This window comes from Melanerpes formicivorus, unplaced genomic scaffold, assembly GCF_026170545.1.
Source record: "Melanerpes formicivorus ecotype bairdi unplaced genomic scaffold, bMelFor1.0.p_v2 SCAF_109, whole genome shotgun sequence".
Classification (NCBI taxonomy): domain Eukaryota; kingdom Metazoa; phylum Chordata; class Aves; order Piciformes; family Picidae; genus Melanerpes; species Melanerpes formicivorus.
In genome coordinates, this window is record NW_027142461.1 from 1,566,080 (window position 1) to 1,592,727 (window position 26,648).

Consider the following 26,648-nt stretch of genomic DNA (forward strand, 5'->3'; position numbering starts at 1 on the left):
TTTTTCCTGTAAGTTCATGTATTTCAAAGCTGTCATGCAGCTTTGTAGTTGCTTATTCCATTACCTTACTGTAAAGACATAATCTGTGGAAAACCAGTGTGAGATTATTAGACCCATTTTTCTCTAATAGCATTAGTGGCACATGTATGTAGAAGGTGCTTTGTTTATGTTTCCTCTTATTTTTGTTAGAAATTGTTATTTATAGCCCTTTCTATGCAGAAATTCCTCCATACAGACAATATTTCAACTGTAGCTGAAATCCAGGAAGATATTAACTATCAAGTCTTAGGCCTGCATGGCTGAGCTGGTGAGGGGTTAATCTCTGAGTTGTGTTTGTCTTTGGCAGGTAAAACAAGCCCTATGAGGAGAGGCTGAGGGAGGTGGGATTGTTTAGCCTGGAGAAGAGGAGGCTCAGGGGAGACCTCATTGCTCTCTATAACTACCTGAAAGGTGGTTGTAGCCAGGAAGGGGTTGGTTTCTTCTCTCTAGCAACCAGCAGCAGTGCTAGAGGACATACTCTCAAGCTGCACCAGGGGAAGATTAGGCTCGAGATGAGGAGAAAGTTCTTCACCGAGAGAGTCATTAGTCATTGGAATGTGCTGCCCAGGGAGGTGGTGGAGTCACTGTCCCAGGCGGTGTTCAAGAAGGGATTGGACATGGCACTTGGTGCCATGGTCTAGTCATGAGGTCTGTGGTGACAGGTTGGACTTGATGATCCTCGAGGTCTCTTACAACCTTGGTGATACTGTGATACATCAGTACAAAAGAAACCGAGTATAAGATGTCTCTTTAAATATGCCTGAAAGTCTCATTAACCTTAGAGGAAGAAGGAAGAAGTTTCTTCATTTACTCAGACACTTGGAGGTCTGTCCAGTTAGCATCCTCATGGGATGATTTTGATGCATTCTCTGGGACAATGTGCAAGAGAGAAATTACTGTGCTTTAGTGAACAGGGAAACCTGGTGCTAGTTTTGAAAGGCAAGAATGCAGAACTGGAGTGAGCTGAACAAAACTCAGTCTTGAAACCTGTGAAAAGGACTTCTTTCAGTTAGAATTTTTTGGTCAATGCTCAATGATATACCTGAGTGGTTCAGCTCATAAATATTAGAGAAGTCATTTAAGCCCACTGGTTGAAGAAAGGACCATTTCCTAGAAACTTTGTGTTGTACAGCATCAGTGAGTAAAAGACCAAGTCACAGCCTTGATGCTCATGAAGAGATGAGAACTTTGCAGAACTGTCCTCCTCTTTCTATGTATGGTAGTCACGAAGTCTGGTATTTCTTGAGCTGGAGTAGCAGGATCGGAGAAGTTTAGGATGAATCCAGTTATGTTGTATTCTTTTAAAGTAATTTTAACTAAAACCTGACCCCTTCCCAAGAAGAAAAGCTGCTTTCACAAGTATTTTGGGAAATGATCAGTTATATCTGAAAACCAGCTTAGATCTTGGTCAGGTCATAGCTTGATGTGGAGCTCAGCTTCTCCCAGTGCTGCTGCTTCTTAGCAACACATTCTCTTATCCTGAAGCCACTCAGAAGAATGTTTTCTACAAAAAAAAAAAAAAAAAGGTTCAATATTTTCTTCATTTCAGTAGTCCTCTTTTTTCTTTTCATGCTTCTTGCTCCACACATGCAGAACAAGGTGCCTCCTCTCCATCATAGAATGGCCTAGGTTGGAAGAGACCCTAGACATCGTAGAATTGTTTCAGCTGGAAAAGACCTTGAAGGTCAAGTCCTACCATTATCTAACTCTACTAAGGCTGGTGCTAAACCATGACTCTCAGCACCACATCTGTGTCTTTTATATACCTCCAGAGAAGGGGATTCAACCACCTCCCTAGGAGCCTGTGCCAGTGTTTGAGAACCCTTTCAGTGAAGACGTTTCTTCTAATATCCAACCTAAACCGCCCCTGGTGCAACCTGAGGCTGTTTCCCCTTGTCCTGTCACTTGTTACTAGTGAGAAGAGATCAACACCTACCTGGCCCCAGCCTCCTTTCAGGGAGTTTTAAAGAGCAATGATGTCTCCCTTCAGCCTCCTTTTCTCCAACCTCCCAGCCATGGGCAGGGACACCTCTCAACTAGACTCAGCTGCTCAAGGCCTCATCCAGCCTGGCCTTGAACACCCTGTGGGTGCAGCAGCAACAGAAACAAGGTTCCCTTCCTGACAGCAATGTGTTAGGGGAGCAGCAGGTGATCTGTGAAGAACAGGATGAGAGTGATGACTCAAGGCCTCTTTTTGCTCCTGCTGTGTGTGTGTCTTTGAGGTGGTTTCACAGAGGAATAAGCACAGGGCTACCACTCGGCCCCGCTGCTCCCATCTGACAGCATCGGCTTCATCACTTCACGTCACAAATCCTGTTTCCTGTTTCTGTTGCTGTGTTTAATGCCACGTTGTCTTGTTATAAGAGCTTTTTTTTCAGGAAGGTATTAAAATACTCTGTAATGCACCATGATACCTATTCCAAAGAGTCCCCTGACTGCAGACATTATTATTGATGGTACAGAGCTGCTGTGGGATTAGCTGCTGGCTGCAGATCCGATGCCAGTGCTTTTGTTTCCGCAGTTCCGTGTAATTTAACACGTCAATAGCCTTGCTGGTAGAAAGAAAAGATAACATTTTATATGGCTGTATTACTCATAATGTATCACACATTTATGGCTGAATGGTATCACTCCCAGATATAAACAGAGAGTTCAAAACCGATTCCAGGAAATTGCTTCCTAAAATCTTGCTCTTTTTTTTTTTTTTTAATGTATGAATTTTAATAATGACTTCTCTTTCTTGCAGACAAAATTGAAGAAGCACAAAAACAACTTAATGGAACAGAAGACCAACAGAGAGGTAATAAATAAACCCCAAAAATGAATCACAGAATGATTTTGGTTAGAAGAGACCTTTAAGATCATCGAGTCCGCCCACTAAGCCAGCGCTGCCGGGTCACCGCTAAACCTTGTCCCTCAGCACCACACCTACACATCTTTTAAGTACCTCCAGGCATGGGGACTCCATCACTGCTCTGGGCTTGACAACCCTTTTGGGGAAGAAATTTTTCCCTCATGTCCAACCTAAACCTTCCCTGAAATAACTTGAGGTCATTTCCTCGTGTCCTGTCACTTGGGAGAAGAGACCAACCCCCACCTTGCTCCGAGCTCCTTTCAGTTAGTTGTAGAGAGCAATAAGGACTTCCCAGAGCTTCCCCTTCTCTAGGCTAAACAATCTCAGTTCCCTCAGCCACTCCTCACCAGACCTGTTCTCGAGACCCTTCATCAGCCATGTTGCCCCTCTTTGGATGTGATGCAGTATCTCAATTTCCTTCTTGTAGTGGGGGGCCCAAAACTGAACCCAGTATTCAAGGTGCACCTCACCATTGCCCAGTACAGGGGTCACACTATTGCTGATTCAGGCCAAGATGCTGTTGGCCCTTTTTTGCCACCTGGGCACACGCTGGCTCATATTCAGCTGGCTGTCAACCAGCACCCCCAGGTCCTTTTTCACTGGGCAGCTTTCCAGCCACTCTGCCCCAAGCCTGTAGCATTGCATGGGGTTGTGGTGACCCAACAATCCTATGAAGTAGAAAAATCCTACATTAAGATTCTAGAGGCCTTCCTGCATCATTGAAAAGACTCTGCTGGGCTGGGCACTAGATGAGACCACAGACATCTCTCTCTGCAGATCAGAGGTTGTGTGCTGAGGCACAAAGGCTTTCTTGTAACCATTTGTGTGTTTGCCTTGACCTTGATGAGGCTCATGAAGCCACAGCATTAAGGATGTGCACAAGTCACTGACTACAGCCTCTGCTAACCATTGATTTACTTAATCATTATTAACCATCACTGGTTCATGGCAAGCAATATGTGGTGATTTCTACCAGGTGCTGAAGAGAGATTGATCATCACAGGTTATTTCAAGAAGCAGATGACCTGTGACAAACTAAATGTGTGTGTTGGAGCTTAGAAAGCTGATGGAAAGTTGTTGCATTTCAAGGCTGACTGGCTGGCTGCAGTGGTACCTGTTTGGTTGTGTGCTAAAGCTCATCTGCACGCCCATGGAGATGCCTAGAGAGACACTGTGGGATACTTTGCTGTACTATTACTGGGCCTGTCACAGGAGAGCTGTGAAAGATCCATCTGCATAAACCCAGAGGAGCATAGGGGAAAGTAGAAACCCAAAATAAGGACTCAAGAGTAAAGGGGACCCTGTCCAGCCCCCTCATATTGCTGTCCCCTGAAGTCTCAGTCCCAGGGTCCAGGTGTGAAAACCATCACTGTGAGTCATGGGCAGCAGCTCTCCAGGTCACTTTTTGGACTAACAGCCTTGCTAGCTGGGATTGTGGGACACATTGGGGGATACAGGGGTAAAACCTTTGGGGACTGCATGGAACTTATGGAATGTCTAGGAGATGAACCAAAGATGGGAAAACTAAGGGATTTAGGTAATACAGGAAGGAGCAAGTGTGGGAAGTAGAGTGTTACCTGAATAAAAGGGTCAGTATGCATGCGAGCAGGGGCTGGCCAGGATGCTTGTCTTGCCATGTTCTGCTTCTGACCAGCACAGTCTGTCCTGTCTTCTTAAACTCCACCTTCAGCTGTTTCCCAGTAAGAGGTTCTTTATGTATAGGGAGAGGATCTGTGGTGTAGCGAGTGTGGATGTGATTGCCAGGAAAGGTCAAGCCAGATGAGCCAGGGAGTAGATGGAGTGGACTAAGGGTTGAGTTTGGATGGGTTTGGAGGTCTCTGAGTCTGAGGGTCACTGCTGGTCTGTAGGGTTAAGAGCACTGAAGGATGGCTGTAGGGAGCAGAGACCAGGGCCCCTGGGTAACCTGGTCTAGTTGGGGATGTCCCTGCTGTCTGCAGGGAGGTCAGACTAGATGACCTTTGGAGGTCCCTTCTGGCCTGGACTATTCTGTGAAGTCCTGGACATCTCTGACTGCATGTGCAGTGCAGTGGTCTGTACCAACAACTGGAGCAGGGCTGCAGCCTTGGGCAGTCATATGTCCAGGTACTGGGGAGACTGGGATCTGTGAGGGGCTACTGAGCATACTGAGTTTCTAAGCCAAATTGCTGCTGGGAGCTGCTTGGACATGTTGATATATTCCCACTAATGGACTTCTGTCCATCTCAGCTGCATCAGGGAGCAGGATGTGGTGGGTAGTGTTGGCATGAGTGCTCAGAGTGTTTGTCTGGGATCTGTGTGTCCAGCCATATGTGTGTGTACATATCTATGTAGGTATGTGGTGTATGTCACGTGTGTGGTCTGTCTGCATGTCCCTGTTGGGAAAACGTTTTTGGCCTTGCTAAGTAGTTGGACCTGGGAGCACAGGGCAGCTGCAGCCTCACTTCTCTTGGGTGACTGGATTTGGCTTGAGATACTTTCTTCCACCAGTACTTCGTCAGTGCTTCCTCTTCTTCTGGGTGGACATTCACTTTTCATTGTAGTGAGCTTTCCTCCTGGGCTGTGACACATCTGGAAGCAGTGCTGTAAATTGTCAATGCTCTGTCCTGGAATCAAAGTTTATTGTCTTCTGAAACAATGGACATAAAAACTTTTTGAAGTTTAGAGGACAGAAGAAATACCCAAGTGGGTCTCAGCAGAGTCCATCTGGCCCAACATTCAGCCTCCAACAGAGGCAGCAGGATATACTGTTTAGGGAGAGCACATAAACCTGGCCACTTTCTTTAGTACATTCGCCTCATACTGTATACAGATACTGGATTAGGGCTATCTACCTCATACCTTTAGGTATTTGTGGAGCTGTTATCCATGTATCCTTTTGATTAAATGCAGTCTCCATCCAGTATTCTCTGGCAGCGAACTGCAGAAGTTCACTACCAATCACATACAAAGTACATTATTTTAGCTTTTTTTCCTCAACATCCCATTTTTCTTCAGTTCTCAGCAGGTGTTCCCTGCTTCAAGCATTGGGTGATTTAAGTAGCACATCTGCAGTCATCTTATCCACTGCCTGCATGATTTTATAATTCTCAGCTGTATCTTGCTTAGTTTTCTTTCCTCCAAGCTCATGTCTGGTTTGGTTTGTCCGGGAAAGGTTTGATAGAAACTATTATATGCACCAGGACTGTGAGGTTGCCTTACATATTTCTAGAAGGTGGAAGATATCTAAGTGTCTGGATGGTAATAGAAGTCCTTCAAACATTTACAGAGACTTTGCAATAAAGTAGACCTTCTGCTAAGTAGTTTTGACCTATTTTTGTTTCGTTGATCATAGATGAGTGGTGTTGTCTTCCAAAGATAAAAAGCTTGGCATGTAAAGTGTACCTGTCTGCTCTTGTTTCTGTTGGTCCTTTGGAAGGGGATCAGGGGATCATCTAGTCCCATCACCCTGCTAAAGCAGCCATCTGGGTCATGTCTCAGATGGGTTTTGAATCTCTCCAAATAAAGACACTGCACAACCTCTCTGGGCAGCCTGTTCCAGTGCTCTGTCATCCTTGCAGGAAAGAAGATTCTCCCCATGTTTGGATGGAACTTCCTCTGTTCTAGTTTGTGCCTGTTGTCCCCTGTCCCATCACTGGGCAACAGTGAAATGAGTCTGGCCCCATCCTCTTGACTCCTAAGCTATAGGCATTGAGGCATTGATAAGATTCCCTCTGTCTTCCCTTCTCCAGGCTCAATAACCCCAGGTCTCTCAGCCTTTCCTCATCAGAGAGATGCTCCAGTCCCTCAGCATCTTTGTATCCCTCCACTGGACTCTCTCCTTGTCTGGAGAGCCCAGAACTGGACACAAGATTCTAGTTGTGGCCCTGCTAGGGCAGAGCAAAGTGGGAGGAGAACTCCTCCCAGTCTGCTGCTCACATTCCTCTTAGTGCACCCCAGGATACCATTGGTGGTCTTGTCCACAAGGCCACATTGGTGGCTCATGGTGAACTTGTGGTCCACCAGGATTAGTCCTTGTCTGCAGAGGTTCTTCCCAGCAGGTCAGCCACTGCCCTGTACTGATGCATGGGGGCACCGGTAACCTAAGAATATTGAATTAATATTGCTCTGGGCTGTTTTTTTTGTGATGGGCATGAAGATGATCCAACTCCTGCTTTCAGGTGTTTTTTCCTCATGTCACCCAGTAATTTCATTGCACAAAGGAACAGAAATCCTCTAGTGTAAGTTTAATGACGTACCCTAAAAAGGATGGGTTTCTAAAGATGCATGGGGTGGTGGCACTCAGCTTTCAGCATCTCAGATTCAAAGAGATCATTGCTTAACTTTGGGCTGCTCACCTAAGTCCATGTGTGCCAATTGGAATAGAATAGAATAGACCAGACCAGACCAGACCAGGTTGGAAGAGACCTTCAAGATCATTGTGTCCAACCTACCATCCAACACGACCTAATCAACTAAACCATGGCACCAAGCACCCTATCAAGTCTCCTCCTGAAAACCTCCAATGATGGTGACTCCACCACCTCCCCAGGCAGCCCATTCCAATGGGCAATCACTCTCTCTGTGTAAAACTTCCTCCTGACCTCCAGCCTGAACCTCCCCTGGTGCAGCCTGAGACTGTGTCCTCTTGTTCTGGTACTGGCTGCCTGGGAGAAGAGACCAACCTCTGCCTGTCTACAACCTCCCTTCAGGTAGTTGTAGAGAGTGATAAGGTCACCCCTGAGTCTCCTCCTCTCCAGGCTAAACAGCCCCAGCTTCCTCAGTCTCTCCTCATAGGGGTTGTGTTCCAAACCCCTCACCAACTTTGTTGCCCTTCTCTGGACACGCTCCAGCAAGTCAACATCCTTCCTAAACTGAGGGGCCCAGAACTGGACACAGGACTCGAGGTGTGGCCTAACCAGTGCAGTGTACAGGGGCAGAATGACCTCCCTGCTCCTGCTGGCCACACTGTTCCTAATGCAGGCCAGGATGCCATTGGCCCTCTTGGCTGCCTGGGCACACTGCAGGCTCATGTTCAGCCTACCATCGACCAGCACCCCCAGGTCCCTCTCTGCCTGGCTGCTCTCCAGCCACTCTGACCCCAGCCTGTAGCTCTGCATGGGGTTGTTGTGGCCGATGTGCAGAACCTGGCACTTGGATGTGTTCAATCTCATGCCGTTGGACTCTGCCCATCTGTCCAGCCTGTCGAGGTCCCTCTGCAGAGCCTCTCTACCCTCCAGCAGATCAACTCCTGCCCCCAGCTTGGTGTCGTCCGCAAATTTACTGATGATAGACTCAATGCCCTACATTTTTATGTAGAAAATTGATAGAGAAATTAAAAAAAAACCTGAATAAAAATAATTGAACAGCACATTTTGGTGTAGAAAATTGGTATACAGGTAACTGAGATGATAAGGTCACTCTTTCAATCCTTAATGAAAAATGTCCTCTGCCATATTCCTCAGTTTCTTAAATGTCTGTGTAGATAAATCTTTTTGACAATATAAAGTAAGCAAAATTATTTATTTGAAGCTTTGAGAGTCTGAAGGTCACTAGAAAAAAACAAACAACAGAAAATCCATGGTTTGAGCTAACCAGGTAAACAAAAATGTGCATGTATTCACAGAAATTAATTTGACTCACAGTCAGATACACATGAAGCATGGCCATGTCTTTTTCCTCTTTGCTCATTTATTTAGCCTTTCAGCCCATCTAGATCAGTTCAGATTTGTTTATTTCCTCCCTCAAATGAATAGGGAACATAATTTTGTGGAATTCACCATGAGTTAACACTGCTCTGTCAGTAGTGGAGCTGTCAGTGGCACAGTGTATTAGCAGGGGGAATGTTTTCCTCAGTTTAAGCATGCCTGGGTTTCTGCTGACTGGCATTGTGCACTGCTCAGTTGTAAGCTTATGCATGTGTGGGATTTAAGTTAAGTTTAATTGCCTACAAAACAATATGTATTTCACACCTCGTTTTGCCATTAGCTGCAGTAATCCAATTAGGAGCAGATTGGAATAGGACTCGATTAAACAGAGAGGAGACAATAAATGAGCAGGCATAACAAGTTTGTGAACTTTGGTTATTTAGTATAAAGTTGCAACTGGAAAACCTGCTTCTTTTTTTTTTGAGTGATAGTCCACAAATACATTCTCTTTCCAATCAGCGTTCATGATCCTCTCCAGTTTACCAGTTCTCATAGAGTGAGTACACATTTTAGAGCACCCACTTGAGCTGAAGGGATCAAGTTTGTCCTTAAACTGTGTGAAGGTCTATTTAGCACCTATTTGAGACTGTCACTTGCCTACCCACCAAATTACTGTACTTTCTAACTTGGTCATTTTCACGTTCCTTGATGAGTTTTTTCAGTTTCTTGCCTATGAATGGAGATACTGCATGTGGAATTTGAAGACTCTGTGTTTTACTGCATCTTCCATCTCAGATCCTGACCATAGCTGTTCCCTTCTTGGCCTTTGAAGATGAATTTCTAAGTTGCTCTCACTTCTTCCAGAACTCCAAGCAGTTGTGACAGATCTGTCATGATGACAGAGTTCCCTTGCAGCAGTACCATGTTTATCTGGATGTTAGGAAGAGAATCTTTGCAGAGAGAGTGATTGCCCTTTGGAATGGGCTGCCCGGGGAGGTGGTGGAGTCACCATCATTGGAGGTGTTTAGGAGGAGACTTGACAGGGTGCTTGGTTGCATGGGTTAGTTGATTAGGTGGTGTTGGATGATGGGTTGGACGCAATGATCTTGAAGGTCTCTTCCAACCTTGTCTGGTCTGATTCTATTCTATTCTATTCCATTCCATTCCATTCCATCCCATCCCATCCCATCCCATCCCTGAAATAATTTCAGATTTTCACACAGATTAGTTCTCTTTGCAAAGTCTCATGCTTTGATATTGGAAGTGTCCTCTTCATTTGCATCCTGAGGTGAAGAAACATTGTTGGCAGGTCCAAGAATTTTGTCTGACTTGATCAGTTGTTAGGTTGTGGCCAGCAGGTTGAGGAAGGCAATTCTGCCCCTCTACTCCACTCTGGTGAGACTCCACCTTGAGTACTGCATTCAGTTCTAGAGCCCCTATTGCAAAGAAATATATGGATGTGCTGGACCACGTCCAGAGGAGGGCTACAAGGATGATCAGAGGGCTGGAGCACCTCTCCTATGAGGACAGACTGAGAGAGTTGGGGCTGTTCAGTATGGAGAGGAGATGGCTCAGAGGAGACCTCATTGTGGCCTTCTGAAAGGGGCCTACAAGAAATTTGGTGAGGGACTTTTTAGGATGGCAGGTAGTGAAAGGACTAGGGGGAATGGAGCAAAACTAGAATTAGATAGATTGGATGTTAGGAAGAAGTTCTTCACTATGAAGGTGGTGAGACACTGGAACAGGTTGCCCAGGGAGGTGGTAGAAGCCCCATTTGTGGAAGTTTTTAAGGACAGGCTGGATGGGGCCCTGAGCAACTTGATCTAGTGTGAGGTGTCCCTGCCCATGGCAGGGGGGGTTGGACCTAGATGATTTTTGAGGTCACTTCCAACCCTGACAATTGTATGATTCTGTGATTCTAAGTGGTACTGGGCTGTCAGTATTTACTGAAAAACCACTTAGACAGAACCATTCAAAGCCCTGGTTGGGACTCCAGCAAGGTCCAAGCAACTTCTGAGATGCTGCTGAAAAATACCTTTATATCCAGCCTCTGTCATGGGGCTACTTAAAGCCTCCATCTGCATTTCTGTGCGTGCTGACAGGTCTCTGAAGCCTTAAGGCTGACCCAGCATTTGGTGAAGGGTCTCTACAGTCACTGTTTGCAAGCAGTACTGTAAGACTCTCTGTTCACTTGCTGTCCACGTACAGCTGTGCAGAACCACCACATTTGAGCTGTTGTGGAAAGAAAGAGTAAAGAAAGGAGAGACTACGTTCCAGCAGCAGCTACTTCTCTGAGATGCACAATCCACAGGCACATATGTTCCCCTCCCACACTTGCAGTCCCTTCAAAGCGGCATGTTGGTGTGGAGGAGAGGCAGCCGAAATTAAAACGCCCTTCACCTTGTTTGCCCATCTGCTGTTTTTTTAACTGGGAGATTATTTTTCCAGTAAATGGAATGGTGCTGAGAGGTAGGTGAGCAAGTTGGCCATTATAAAAGGAAGCATGGGGTTTTACTTCAGAGATGTAGGTTTTGCTGCAGATTCATGGTAGGCTTGCTTTGTCTTTTCCTGGGGCGGCTTAGAAGGGGAATGGTTAGCAGGTCGAGAGAGGTTCTCTTCCTCCTTTACTCTGCCCTGGTGAGGCCACATCTGGAATACCGTATCCAGTTCTGAGCCTCTCAGTTCAAGAAGGACAGGGAACTGCTTGAAAGAGTCCAGTGCAGAGCTGCAAAGATGATTAAGGAAGTGAAACATCTTCCTTATGAGGAGAGGCCGAGAGAGCTGGGTCTCTTTAGCTTGGAGAGCAGGAGACTGAGATGACCTCATTAATGTTTATATGTGAAGGCTGAGTGTCAGGAGGATGGAGTCAGGATCTTCTGAGAGACACCCAGTGTTAGGAAAAGGGGCAATGAATGCAGGCTGGAGCGGAAAAGGTCCCACGTGGGTGACAAAACACTGGAACGGGCTGCCCAGAGAGGTTGTAGAGTCTCCTTTTCTGGAGACATTCAAAACCTGCCTGGATGTGTTCCTGTGTGACCTACTCTAGGTGGTCCTGCCCTGGTGGAGGGGTTGGACTAGATGATCTTTCAAAGTACCTTCCAACCCCTAACATTCTGTGATTCTGTTTCTTCAGAGTTCTTCAAAAGCTTCCCTTCCTTATCATCCCTCTTGTTAAATGGGTGCATGCTGTTGACCGTTATTGAGGGAGTTTCAAATACTTTGCTATAAATACATCAGCCTTCTCCCAAGATAACCCAAAATGTTGCATGTGTCTTACCTCAAAGATTCAGGCTCTTTTTATGTTGCCATGGCCCAGCTTACAGCTGACTCTCATTAGCCCACCATCTGGCCTCAAAGGAACAGCCAAGTACCTTCCTTCTTCTCCCCTCCCCTCTGGTATTCCCCATCCTGCTTCCTGCCACGGCACCTCTCCCTGCCAAATAGCAGGTGGGAGCCCTAGATGCTGGTGAAGTACCCTGCTCCCTGGGTCATCAGCTGTATTCCTTCATTCAAGGGAAATAGGGAATGGGACGAGATCAAAGAAAGCTCTGGAACCGTGGTGATAAACAGCTCATGCGTTTTGATTTGCCGGCCCAGAGTGACTTCATGCTCCGCAGATGTTTCCCTGAGTTTTTGCCGTAGGTCTGCAAGCACATGAGCTTTCTGGATCTGTGCTGCTGTGGGACCCACATACTCTCATTAGTCCAAACCATTTTCTTTCCATGTTGTATTTGTAAAGATCTGTGCCTTACTTTTTGGGCAAGGCATGTCACCAAGATCCAAAGTTTCCTTTGATTCTTTTCATCTTTCCATCCTTATCTTCAGCAAGCATATGGGCTACAAATACAGTTGCTCTAAGTGGAAGTATATAATCTTCAAAAGTTGCAAGCAGCAGTAGTGTCCTGTTTGCCACTTAAGGCTGGTAAGAGGATTAGCTTGCCTTTTTATTTTGCTGTTGACATACACCAGAGCTACCTGCCTCTTGCTTCCCAAACATTCCAGACTACAAGCCAGCAGTGGTAATTCATGCAGTCAGTTGTGCATTTTCCTGATGTCTGATTTCATAGAGTGTTTGTATCTATGTTACAATATGTCAATACGTGTGGCTGAGAGGTAATTTACTTCAATTGTTCTGTGCACATCAAACTGTAAGGCTTTAAATTGAGACTGAGTTATCTCCATGAAATATTTGCAGCAGCTCAGACAGCTGCAAATGCAGCAACTGTTTTAGTCTGTAGCTCATATCATACAAGGATCTCACATGCTCATGAAGTCCCATCTATTCTTAAAATCTCTGATGTTTTTGCATTGAGGGAAGTTGTGTGCTGCTCTTAACAACGATGACTTGAAAGGCCCTTTCTGACTTCAGGCACATTCAGTGCAGGGTTTTGTGCCCATGAAAGACGGTGAGAAAATGCTCCTGACTTCTGTGGGGGCAGGAACAGCCTCTGATATCACTTAACCTCATTTTTCTGTACTTTTGTCTAAAATAATTGAGTCCATTTTGATGTCTCATTTTACCAATAGGGACAAAACTGATACAAATGAGATGTTTACGTGTTCTGTGCTCCGAGAAACAACGTCAGAATGTGGGCTTACCAAGGGATGTTTTCAGGCTCCTGTAAACCTCCTGGGTTGTGAGTCAAAGACTGTATCTGTTATTGCTATTTTAATTCTCTTTGGTTGGTACATTTAGTTTAGACTACTAGCAGCTGAAATCTGCTCAGTAAATCCACTGCTGGTGCTAGACACAGCAAGAGCTGGTATTGTTTTGACAGGCAGACAAACAGATTTACAGTTTTACATTGAACATTTCATCCTTTGGAGCTATTATGAGAACTTGGTTAAAGCATTAATGGGATGTTAAAGTAATAGTATTTTGACTCTTCCTGACAAGTATAGCAGATTTTTTGAGTGACAGTTCAGCAGAAGAGATCCCAGCCTGCAAGTATGATTTTCAAAGGGACATAATATGAACTAACTTTGTAAAACAATGGTGGAAGAAGCATCTTCCTGATTGCAAATGGAAGGTAGGTGTTTTAAATTAGGGTACATCACTTTGTTAAATCAGTGGCTGTGTTTGCAGATGCAGTAACAATTTGAGCTTCACCTCCTTACAGTGAAAAGAAGGATTTGCACTGTTTTAAAATCTGAGGCCAGAACAAGCTTGGGTTTAGAATCATAGAATCATCAGGGTTGGAAGGGACCTCAGAGATCATCTAGTTCCAACCTCCTGCCATGGGCAGGGACACCTCACACTAGACCAGGTTGCCCAGAGCCCCATCCAGCCTGGCTTTAAGAACTTCCAGGGATGTGGCTTCTACCACCTCCCTGTGCTGGGAGGATGCTGTGCAGATTCTAGAAGCTCACCTACACAGGTGTAGTAATGGGTTGCTAATTTTATCTGATTTGAGCTGGGAGCAAGCCAGTTGTAGAAATGTGAGATTTTTCTCTTGTTAGCTTCCTTGTAGCCTGCCTTGCATATGAGTAAAGAGTGGGAGGGTTTTTATGTTTTCCAGATACTCCTTTAGCTCAGGGAGCTGTTAATTTCCTTTGTCCTCCTTCTAAAGGGAAAGTATAACATATAAATGGATAGTGAGTTAGATGCGGTGTGCTACTTTCTGCTAGTTAGATGCTATAGGCTGACCTGGATGGAGTCTTTCATAGGAATCTCCTAAAAAGATGCACATATGTCTGTGTGAGAGGGAGAAAAGAGAGACTGTGGACAACTGTGGAAAAGGGCAGGTGAGGATGGGAAAAGCAAGGAGCTGTGAGGAGCTCAGTGGGACCTCCAACTGATGTCAAATCAAACCCACCCTGCTGGAGATCATCCTTTCCACCTCTAGCACACCAGACTGAGCTTTCAGGATTAGAACATTCCCAGTACTGCATTTCCATCAAATCAGCTTCTCCAGCTTTTGTCATGTTCACAGTGCTACTTAGTCCTAAAATAAATGCCTGCTGCGTAAGTCTTTGCCTGTTCATTTTGCCAGAGCTCCTGTTCTGATGAGACCTTACTTGGAGTACTGCATCCAGCTTTGGAGTCCTCAGCACAACAGGGTCAAGAACTTGCTGGAGTAGGTCCAAAGGAGGCCTGTGATCCATGGGCTGGTTCACCTCTGCTATGAAGAAAGGCTGAGAGAGTTGGGGTTGTTCAGCCTGGAGAAGAGAAGGCTGTGGACAGACCTTATTGCAGCCTTTCAGTACTTCAAGGGGACCAATAAGAAAGATGGGGACAACCTTTTTAGTGGGGCCTGTTGGGACAGGACAAGGTTTGATGGCTTTAAGCTAAAAGAGGGAAGATCTACACTGAATATGATTTATTTATTTTTTTGCACTGAAGGTGGTGAAACACTGACACAGGTTGCCCAGAGAGGTGATGGATACCCAATCCTTTTAAACATTCCAGCTCAAGTTGGATGGGGCTCTGAGCTGTCTGTTCTACCTGAAGATGTCCCTGCTTACTGCAGGGATGTTGTACTAGATGATCTTTAAATGTCCCTTCCAACCCAAACCATTCTATGATTCTATTCCTTCCCTTGTTCTAAATAGCACAGTTGTTAAGTCTGAGCTCTTTGCTGTTCTTTGTTTCTCCAGTTGCTACAGGCAGTGTGGAAATCATTTCACTTGAACCATGCTTTTCAAATGGAAGATTATGTTAAAGAAATGCAGAGAGTACAACTAAGTACAACTAAGGAGCTTGTTCTGTCATTATGTGCAAAGATAGTTTAGTTAACATCTTGTTCCTTTCATTTCTTGTGGGTTGTTTTTTTCCCCTCTGAGACTCATGTTTGGGACATTTTATTCAGTATCTCGTTTGACCAGATAGCAGTTGCTGTTCTTTGCTGATAACCCTGAAAGTGGTGGCTGTTTCATGAGCTCTTCTAGAATTCTGTTTTAATGGCCTTTCTTTTTCTGTATGTTAGGGGTAGGAGTTCTTCTCATGACTTGCTGCCCAAATCCTACCTTTCCAGTGGCAACTGATAATCCTTAAATTGCAAACAGATAATTTAGTTATGAAAGTATTCCTAGCATTCCTTACATTTGAGGAGGGTTTCCAGGTGTCCTTGAGGTATTTCCATTAATTTCTGGCAACATCTTCTCGCTAACTGGTTATGTTCAAACAGCTTTATTCTTACACTGAAAACTGGATGGAACTGGTTTCTAATTAGGCTTTGACTACCTGCTCTTTAATTTGCCTTTGAGGAGATACCCTGACTCTTGTCATGGTGTTGGAGTGCCTATGAGGAAGGTTCCTCTACCCCTCTACTCTGCTCTAGTGAGGCCCCACCTGGAATACTGCATGCAGTTCTGGACTCCCCAGTTCAAGAGGGCCAGGGATCTACTTGTGAGAGTCCAATGGAGGGCTGTAAGGATGATTAAGGGAGTGGAGCACTGCCTTATGAGGAAAGGCTGAGAGACCTGGGGCTTTTTAGTCTAGAGAACAGAAGACTGAGGAGATTTAATAAATGTATATAAATATCTGAGGGCTGGGTGTCAAGAAGGAAGGGACAGCCACTTCGCACTTGCACCCTGTGATAGGACAAGGGGCAATGGATGTAAACTACAGCACAGGAAGTTCCACCTCAACATGGGGAAGAACTTCGTTCCTGTAAGGGTCATGGAGCACTGGAACAGGCTTCCCAGAGAGGTTGTGGAGTCTCCTTCTCTGGAGACTTTCAAGACCCTTATCTGGAGACTTTCAAGAGGAGATTGGACGTGGCACTTGGTGCCATGGTCTAGTCATGGGGTCTGTGTTGATAGGTTGGACTCGAGATCTCTTCCAACCTTAGTTATACTGTGACCCATCTGGATGCATTCCTGTGCAACCTACACTAGATTCTATGGTCCTGCTCTGGCAGGGGGGGTTGGACTTGAAGATCCCCAGAGGTCCCCTCCAACCCCTAACATCCTGTGATACTGTAAACATCTCAGGCTGGGATTGCTGGTGATGTTTGCTATCATAACCTTATCTCTTCTCCTGCTCATAGTCAACATGCTTTATCTTCACAGCACTTGATGGTGATTAGTTCTCTCAGGTGGAGAGGGACCTGGGGGTACTGGTTGGTGGTAGGCTGAACATGAGCCTGCAGTGTGCCCAGGCAGCCAAGAGGGCCAATGGCATCCTGGCCTGCATCAGGAACAGTGTGGCCAGGAGGAGCAGGGAGGTCATTCTGCCCCTGTCCACTGCACTGGTTAGGCCACACCTCGAGTACTGTGTCCAGTTCTGGGCCCCTCAGTTTAGGAAGGATGTTGACTTGCTGGAGTGTGTCCAGAGAAGGGCAACAAAGTTGGTGAGGGGCTTGGAACACAAGCCCTATGAGGATAGGCTGAGGGAGCTGGGGCTGCTTAGCCTGGAGAAGAGGAGACTCAGGGGTGACCTTATTGCTCTCTACAACTACCTGAAGGGAGGTTGTAGACAGGCGGATGTTGGTCTCTTCTCCCAGGCAGCCAGTACCAGAACAAGAGGACACAGTCTCAGGCTGCACCAGGGGAGGTTCAGATTGGATGTTAGGAAGAAGTTCTATACAGAGAGAGTGATTGCCCATTGGAATGGGCTGCCTGGGGAGGTGGTGGAGTCGCCGTCATTGGAGGTGTTCAGGAGGAGACTTGATGGGGTGCTTAGTGCCATGGGTTAGTTGTTTAGGTGGGTTGGATTGGTTGATGGGTTGGACGTGATGATCTTGAAGGTCTCTTCCAACCTGGTTTGGTTTATTCTAAATGGTTTATTCTAAATGGTTTAGTTTAGTACTAATGCTTCTGTGTAGATTATCATAGAATCATAAAGTATCAGGTTGGAAGGGACCTCAAATATTATCTGGGCCAATCTTTCTTGGAAAAAGCATGGTCTAGGTAATATGCCCAGCAGCCAAAAAAGCAGAGTTGGTAAATGGTTGTAATGCAGACACAGTATATAAACCCCTTTGGGTTACTTAATACAGTAAATATTTTAGGTTTTTCGCTGTTCTTGTGCTGATTTTCCTCTATCTTTCAGTGAGGTACTCAAGTCCTGTGAAAGTTTACAGTGGCTCAGGCTCTTCTGCTTTCTTATGTACATTATGCTGGGCAGGAAAATAACTCTTTTTGGAAGGAAAAAAAGAATTTACTTTGGTCAGAGATTTTCAGATGTGCTGAAATGTTGCATTTGGTACCTGTTCATGTATAGATATTGGCATTTTGTAGCTGAGGCTCTAGGGTTACCTCAGTGGTCAGATGGTTATTGCTGTTTGATCTTCATGGTCTTCCTCATTGAACATGCTGTTTTAATGACTAAAAATCCGGTGGTTGTTACATTCTTCACTTAAGCCAAGAAGCTAAATGCACAAAATGGGGCCAAGCTCTTAGAAAGCTTCCTCTTGAACTAGCACAGGGCAGTTATGCCCTTATAGCCCATCAGAAGTCTCGCCATCAAGGCTGTCTTGACATAAGTAGCCATGATTTGAAAAGAAGCTGTCAGAGAGACAGCCCCAGACTGCAGCTTGTCATTTACTCTTTACCTATCCCAAGGCCAAACAAGAGCTGGCAGGCTCCTGAGTCTGAGCTGAAACTGTATCACAAGGAAGCTCCCTGCTAAGTCCAAGGTGCATGCCTCTGGGCGAAGGTGTCTTCCTTACCTGATGCTGAAATGGTATTGCACAAGTCAGAGAGCTAATCCCCTCTGCCCCCGCTTAAGGATGTCACAGCATTTCATTGGCTGCGTGAAGAGCACACCTTTGTGGCTACACCTTTAAACCTATAATTTCATGTGTGTCACTTGCTAGGTCTGTGTATTCCTGGGGAAGAACTTTCTGTTGTTTGAATTAACAGGCAGATCATTTCTGTATCTCTTTACCCTTGGTCAATCCAGGAATTTATTCTGCTCTTTCAGCTTTAGTGTATCTTTGGAACTCAAACACTGGTGAGAGGTGAGAGAGATGGTAAGATCATAGTATCATAGTATCAGTCAGGGTTGGAAGGGACCACAAGGATCATCTAGTTCCAACCCCCCTGCCACGGGCAGGGACATCCCACACTAGATCAGGCTGGCCACCGCCTCATCCAGCCTGGGCTTAAACACCTCCAGGAACGGGGCCTCAACCACCTCCCTGGACAACCCATTCCAGGGCTTCACCACTCTCATGGGGAAGAACTTCCTCCTCACATCCAGCCTGAATCTCCCCACCTCCAGCTTCATTCCATTCCCCCTAGTCCTATCACTACCTGATATCCTGAGAAGTCCCTCCCCAGCCTTCCTGTAGGCCCCCTTCAGATACTGGAGGGCCACAATTAGGTCACCTCGGAGCCTTCTCTTCTGCAGACTGTACAGCCCCAACTCCTTCAGTCTGCCCTCATAGGAGAGGTGCTCCAGCCCTCTGATCATCCTTGTGGCCCTTCTCTGGACACGTTCCAGCACCTCCACATCCCTCTTGTAATAGGGGCTCCAGAACTGGAGGCAGTACTCCAGGTGGGGTCTCACAAGAGCTGAGTAGAGGGGGAGGATCATCTCCCTTGACCTGCTGGCCACACTTCTCCTGATGCAGCCCAGGATCTGATTGGCTTTGTGGGCTGCAAGTGCACACTGAGAGCTCGTGTTTGAGCTTCTCGTCCACCAGCACCCCTAAGTCTCTCTCCTCAGGGCTGCTTTGCAGCCAGTCACTGCCCAGCCTGTATTTGTGCCTGGGATTGCCTCAACCCAGATGCAGGACTCTGCACTTGGTCTTGTTGAACCTCATGAGGTTGGCCTGTGCCCACCTCTCCAGTCTGTCAAGGTCCCTCTGGATGGCCTCCCTTCCCCCCAGCGTGTCTGCTGCACCACACAGCTTGGTGTCATCAGCAAACTTGCTGAGGGTGCACTCAGTGCCACTGTCCATGTCACCCACAAAGATGTTGAACAAGACAGGTCCCAGGACTGATCCCTGAGGGACTCCGCTTGTCCCTGGCCTCCACTGGGACATGGAGCCATTGACAGCCACTCTTTGGGTGCGGCCATCAAGCCAGTTCCTTATCCATCTAGTGGTCACCCATCAAACCCATGTGTCACCAGTTTGGAGACCAGGATGTGGTGCGGGACAGTGTCGAAGGCTTTGCTCAGGTCCAGGTAAACGACATCAGTTGCTTGCCCCATGTGGGGTCTGAGGTGCCTCTTGCTCACTCCCACATCATCTTTTGTTTAAAATATAAACAGGTCTATTATTTCAAGAAGATATTAGTTGAAGGCAAGAAATACTTTTTCCTGTCCCCAGTTTTACCTTCAAAGCAACAATTCACTCCTGTTAATATAGAATGAGTGGAAGCAGTAGATTTAAACTTTAACATTTGTACTAAATGGTACTAAATGATTAAATAACATTTTCATGTACTTAACTGTTGCATGCTTTTGGTAGCCAGTAATGGGGATATTTCCTGGAAGGTATTTAATTGAAAACCAGTAAATGGCATACAAATAGATTAGCTATAAAGCAATTCCAGCCACCTCTGTAGTGATGTTAAAGCACCTTGTGGGGAACAATGGAAGCTTTTTGGATTGCTTTGGGTTTTTTTTGAGGTGAGCTGAAGTGTTCACAGAATTTACTGATGTGATTTGATGGTAGAAGTTGTGAATGGGAAAAGGAGTTAATTAACAAGAAAAGCAGAAAAGCAGGATTGCTGGGGATCCTATTCCCTGTGCAGCCAGAGAGTGTTTCTGGTATGTGTTCTGATCCAGATGATATAATAAGATGAAGACCTGCAGAAGCTTGTAAACAGTGAACAAAAGTACTTTGCAGACTTTCAACTTCATGTATTTCAACCTGAAGACAATGGAAACTGATTAAAATGGTGATAAAATGACTGTGATGAAATAGCTTCTGTTAGAAAGCAACTGGGTTTGGGGACAAGGGGAAAGCAGTGGATATCATATTGCACCTTGAGTTTAACAAGGCTTTTGACACAGTCTCCCACTATATTTGTGTATCCAGGTTAGAGTGTGTCTGGACTAGGTGGACAATCAGAGGATTAATAAATCTGATTTCAACACATACAACACATTCAACACATACCTTGCATCTAGGTGGGAGGAACCTCTGTGGGGAGACCAGCTGGGCACTGACTGGGGAGTAGCTCTGTGGAAAGGCTCTGGGGTTGTGGGTGGACAGCAAGCTGGGCTTGAGCCAGAAGCACACCTACCAGCAAGGAAGTCCTGCAATTTTATACAACTCTCTGTAGAGTCACTTTCTGCCCCTTTCTTCTTCTCTCTCTCCCTTCCCAGCTGGCTCCCTTATCTTTGCTAATGTGTGGGAGCTGGGTCTGGAGCAGCCTGGCTGGGGCTTGGAGCTGGCAAGCTGATTTTAGCTGTGTCACACAGGTTTGGTATGGGGGGAGTAGTAGCAGGGAGGCATGGCAGGGGCATTTGAGGCCTGGATCTTCAGCTTGGTTTGGTGGAGGTTGGAGAAAGCTTTAGCTTAATGGGCTTCTGTGTTAAGCCCAGACTATGGATTTTGTGTATTTTATATGCTTTGCACTGCAGCATGTAGTTTGTGAATAGCACTCAGTAATACTCTGTATTTCTATCCAGTCCTGTGTGGAGTTTAACTACTTTGAGAAGAGTTAGACAGCCTGTTTCACTCTGAAACTGAGACAGTTCCTCTACTCAGCAGTCATTAAACCATGTTTAGATATTGTGTCCAGTTTTGGGCCTCCCCAGTGCAGTAGGAACATCAAAAACCTGGAGCGAGTTCAGCATTGGGACACCACAACCATCAGGGCTGGACCACTTGCCCTGTGAGGAGAGGCTGAGGGACTAGGAGTCAGCCTTGAGAAGAGGTGGTTTTAGAGGGATTTACCTTGTAGAGTCAGGCTCTTCACAGTGGAACATGGTGAGAAGATAAGAGGCAATAGGAAGAAGCTGAAGCAAGAGTGGTGTGGACTGGCTTGTCCCCCACAAGGACAGTCAGACGGTTGCTCACAGGGGATGTGTAAGACTTCCTGGAGGCTTCCAAGAGCCTACTGACAAAAGCCCTAAGAGCCCTGGTCTAACCCTATAGCTGTCCCTGATTTGAGAAGGAGGTTGGCCTAGAGACTGGCTCAGGTTCCATCCCACCTTCAGTACCTTGCTATGAAATACCAGTTTTTCTACTTGGGAAACGTTCTTAGTGGTAGATCTGCTGTGTGTGACTTCTTGCTGGGTATATCAATATCCATTTTCTCTGCAATGACTTTTAATAATATGTGAACTTGAGGTACAGTGTTTTTATGGCCTTACCAGGGGGTGATGGCAGAGAGCATTAAAATTTAATTTGCCTTTATGAAAATGTGTGCTGTAATTGAGGTTAATGGCACCACTCAAGTGAGTGCTGGTCCGCATATTAACACGGGAGCACCTTTCCTGCAGCCTGTGTTAGTAGAACTTTGGCTATTTTGGTTAATAATAACAATTTATGCTAATAAAATAGTCACTCCAATATGAATACCTGATGTGAAATGACCCTTAAGGAGGATTGGGAAATGTCTGGCTGACAGCCAGTACCACACCTTTGATGGGTCATATAGCAACCTAGAGCTTAGTGTTGTCTGCTAAAAACGCCCAAGAAAAATAATGGTGTGTTTGCAGGCAGTCTGGAATCACAGAGTCATAAAATCATTATGGTTGGAAGAGGTTTTTAACCTTGTCAGGTCTAACGGTTAATCCAGCACTGTGGGGATACTACTAAACCATGTCCCTCAGCACCACATATACATGTCTCTTCAATCCCCCCAGGGATGGAGACTCCATCACTGACCTGAGCAGCCTGCTCCAGGACTTGACAACCCTTCTGAGGAAGAAGTTTTTTCTGATGTCCAGCCTAAACCTCCCTTGGTGCAACTCAGCACCATTTAATCTTGTCCTACCACTTGTCACCTGGGAGAAGTACTGACCCTCATCTCACTACAGCCTCCTAAAGTTGCAGAATGAGATCTACCCTCAGCCTCCTTTTCTCCAGGCTAAACAATTCTGGTTCCCCTAGCTGCTTCTCATGAGACTTGTGCTCTAGACCCTTCACCAGCTTTGTTGTCCTTCTTTGGATACACTCCAGCATCTCAATGTCCTTCTTGTAGTGAGGGACCCAAGTATGAGTAAGTCTGAAACCATGCTTACCTTAGAATCATAGAATGGTTTGTGTTGGAAGGGACCACCAAAGATCACAGTATCACAGTATAACTAAGGTTGGAAGAGACTTCGAGGATCATCAAGTCCAACCTGTCACCACAGACCCCATGACTAAACCATGGCACCAAGTGCCACGTCCAATCTCCTCCTGAACACCTCCAGGGACGGTGACTCCACCACCTCCCTGGGCAACACATTCCAATGATGAATGACTCACTCTGTGAAGGACTTTCTCCTCACCTCGAGCCTAAACCTCCCCTGGCACAGCTTGAGACTGTGTCCTCTTGTTCTGGTGCTGGTTGCCTGGGAGAAGAGACCAACCCCCTCCCGGCTACAACCACCTTTCAGGTAGTTGTAGAGGGCAATGAGGTCACCCCTGAGCCACCTCTTCTCCAGGCTAAACAATCCCAGCTCCCTCAGCCTCTCCTCATAGGGCTTGTGTTCAATGCCTCTCCCCAGCCTTGTTGCCCTTCTCCGGACACGTTCAAGTGTTTCGATGTCCTTCTTAAACTGAGGGGCCCAGAACTGGACACAGTACTCAAGGTGCGGCCTAACCAAAGCAGAGTACAGGGGCACAATGACTTCCCTGCTCCTGCTGGCCACACTATTCCTAATGCAGTCCAGGATGCCATTGGCCTTCTTGGCCACCTGGGCACACTGCTGGCTCAGATCATCTAGTCCAACCCCCCTCTGCAGTCAGCAGTGACATCCTGAACTAGATCAGCTTTCCCAGAGCCCTGTCAAGCCTCACCTTGAATATCATAGTATCAGTCAGAGTTGGAAGGGACCACAAGGATCATCTAGTTCCAACCCCCCTGCCATGGGCAGGGACACCCCACACTAGACCAGCCTGGCCAGAGCCTCATCCAGACTGGGCTTAAACACCTCCAGGGATGGGGCCCCAACCACCTCCCTAGGGAACCTGTTCCACTGTTCCCCCACCCTCATAGTAAAGAACCTGTTATTAACATCGAATCCAAATCTGCTCTTCTCTAGCTTGAAGCCATTGCCCCTTCTCCTATCACCACAGACATTATCCATCCCTTATGCACTGGTTGTATATTTGCTGATACGAGCAAAAGGACATTGGTGTAGATTGGTGTAGGGAGCTGGGATTGTGTAGCCTGGAGAAGAGGAGGCTCAGGGGTGACCTCATTGCCCTCTACAACTACCTGAAGGGTGGTTGTAGCCGGGAAGGGGCTGGTCTCTTCTCCCAGGCTATCAGCACCAGAACAAGGGGACACAGTCTCAAGCTGTGCCAGGGGAGATTTAGACTCGAGGTGAGGAGAAAGTTCTTCACCGAGCGAGTCATTCGTCATTGGAATGGATTGCCCAGGGAGGTGGTGGAGTCACCGTCCCTGGAGGCGTTCAAGAGGAGATTGGACGTGGCACTTGGTGCCATGGTCTAGTCATGGGGTCTGTGTTGATAGGTTGGACTCGATGATCCTTGAGGTCCTTTCCAACCTTAGTTATACTGTGATACTCTGAACACTTGACCCAATCTCTATCAGGCTGCCTTAGCCTTTGAATCTTTGAATCTCAAATCCTCCTTTTTTTCTTTATTTTAATTAATGAATGTCAAGTTGTACTTTATGTACAGCTCAAGTGTTTTTAAGGGTCTGGTCTGTGTGAACTGATGTTCTCCAGGATGTATTCCTAACCATAGATTAAGCCTACTGAAAGAGGTTTTTCAAACATGGAGTGCCCCAAATTGTTTGACTTGCCTCCTGACCTCTGAAACAGGGAGTGGCCACCCTGTGGCCATCTCAAGAAGTCTGAAGTTAGGAATCTGAAATGAGACTTTAGAATTGTTGATGATTGACTTTCAAATCCTCTCAATTTGTGCTTAAACTTAAGCATGGCACTTGGGTTAATATTCAGATCTTGCTGTGGACTCATTGACCGTAAGCATTTCCATCGTCGTGTGTGTGGTTCATGCCATCAAAGGTCGTTGGAGAGGGTTTTGTGCTTTGGAGAAACTGTACTTTTTAGGAAAAGTATTTACAGCTGTTAAGACTCATATAAGGCAGTGTGAAGCTAAAGAGGTAATATAATACAAAATGAAAGTTCAGTTACTCCCTGCTGTGTTGAATGTAAGTTCTGGTGGCCTTATGTTTGCCAGCAGGACTTACTTCTTTATCTCATAATGATGCTCTTTACTTATTCATGGGTGCAGACCCAGTGGGGTGACTTGTGAGTGCTTTTGGTAATTTTGGGGAAATCAAAAATAAACAGGTATTGGATGTCAGGAATTAAAGAGTGTTTTGAATCTGTAAAGGCACTAGGAAGCTGAGCTTTAATCAGAATAAGATCCTTAATAATGTTCTTTCTCTTGAAAACCTTCCATCTTTGGATCACTAACATGGTTAGGCGCCAGGGTAATCTTTTAGTTATATGTTTGAGACCTAAATTAGTATTTGAATACTTTCAGAAGAGGCTTGATCTTAGTTGCTGTGCCCTGGGAGCCACATTTAGGAGCTAAAGTTTAGGTGTTTGGGTTTGAAAATCCCTCTGTATGTAAGCCTACAGTGATGATTTTAGTTCTGCAGGATAAAGTGAGTATGTGATGGAAATGGTTTGTGTTGGAAGGGACCTTTAAAGCTCATCTAGTCCTACTTCCCTGCAGTGATCAGGGGCATCTTCAACTAGATCAGACTGCTTAGTGCCCTGTCCAACCTGACTAGGAATGTTTGCAGGGGTGAGGCTTCTACCACCTCTTTCTGGGCAACCTGTGTCAGTGTTTCACCATGCTCAGTGTCAAAAAAAAAAAAAGTCTTCTATCTAGTCTGAATCTTTTAGTTTGAAACTGTACCCCAATTGCCCTCTCACAAGAGGCCCCACTAAAAAGCCTGTCCTCTTCTTTCATATAGGCCCTTTAAGTACTGAAAGGCTACAATGAAGACTCCCTGGAGTCTTCTCCAGGCTGAACCACCCCAACTCTCTCAGCCTGCACTCATAGCAGAAATGTTCCAGCACTCTGATCATTGGTGTGGCCTCCTGGACCTGCTCCAGCTGGTCCATGTCTCTCCCGTGCTGAGGATGCCAGAGCTAGGCCCAGCAGTGCAGGTGGGATCTTGCCCCAGAACAGAGCAGAGGGGCAGAATCCCTTCCCTTGACCTGCTGACCACACTGCTTTGGATGCAGCCCTGGATGCAGTTGGCTTCTGGGCTGTGAGCACACATCACCAGCTCATATCCAGCTTTTCATCCACCAGTGCTTCTATGCAGGGCTGTTCTCAATCACATCATCTCCTGGCCTGTATACTGGAGATTGCCCCAGTCCAGGTGCAGGGCCTTGGACTGTAGGGACAAGGAGTGGTTGCTTGCACCATGTTTCGCAGAGTAGCACTGAGGGAGAAGGGAGCACACTGCCTTGCTTTGGTTCTCTCTTACTCTCTTTTTTCATTTCTAAGTGCAAACACGTAGGTCTATTACAAGGGAAAGAGAGTAGGTGTTGTAATAACACGTAGGCTTGGAGACAGGCAGTTCTGGAAGTTACTTAAACAAAACCATTGAGATCATTTTGTCAAGACACTGTCTAGTGCACCAGTAAATACTTTGGAAGAGAAAATCAGATGGCTTATACCTTTCCTTTATTTGCTGCATGAGTTACTCTGCCTGATTGCTATCTACACCATTACACTTGTGTTCTTTTGCTCTATTTCCTGATCACAGAGCAGAGTGAAGCAGAGAAATTACAAGTGAACAAAACCATGTTTAGAAACTTTTTCTTGTCATGTTTTGAGTGCAGAATTCATACTTGAAGCAAAAGAATTAAACAGAGAATCTTGAGAGCAAAACAGAACAAAGCCAAGCAGGCAAAGCAGGGAAGAGATGCTCTAGTGTCCCTTATGAAAAAGATACCTTTTACACATCTGGTTGAGATGATAGCTGTGCTCAACAACACCACTTGAGATAAAGGAGAGTTACCACCCAGCAATGAGAAGGGCTTTGTGATTACAGAGGGAGAGGAGTGCATGGAGAGGTAATGAGAGAAAGAAAAGCAGATCAACTTCTTGGTGTGTTTT

General features: G+C 46.0%; 1 protein-coding gene across 6 annotated transcripts in view; it reads left to right on the forward strand.

Annotated features, from left to right (window-relative positions):
* The window catches only part of HIVEP1 (HIVEP zinc finger 1), a 157,609-nt gene that overhangs the window by 81,430 nt on the left and 49,531 nt on the right, over positions 1-26,648 (forward strand). For all 6 annotated transcript variants that reach the window (XM_068166882.1, XM_068166877.1, XM_068166883.1 and 3 more), the window contains one exon: positions 2,786-2,839. In XM_068166882.1, the coding sequence (XP_068022983.1) occupies positions 2,786-2,839 (54 nt within the window). The remainder of the gene's footprint in view (positions 1-2,785; positions 2,840-26,648) is intronic.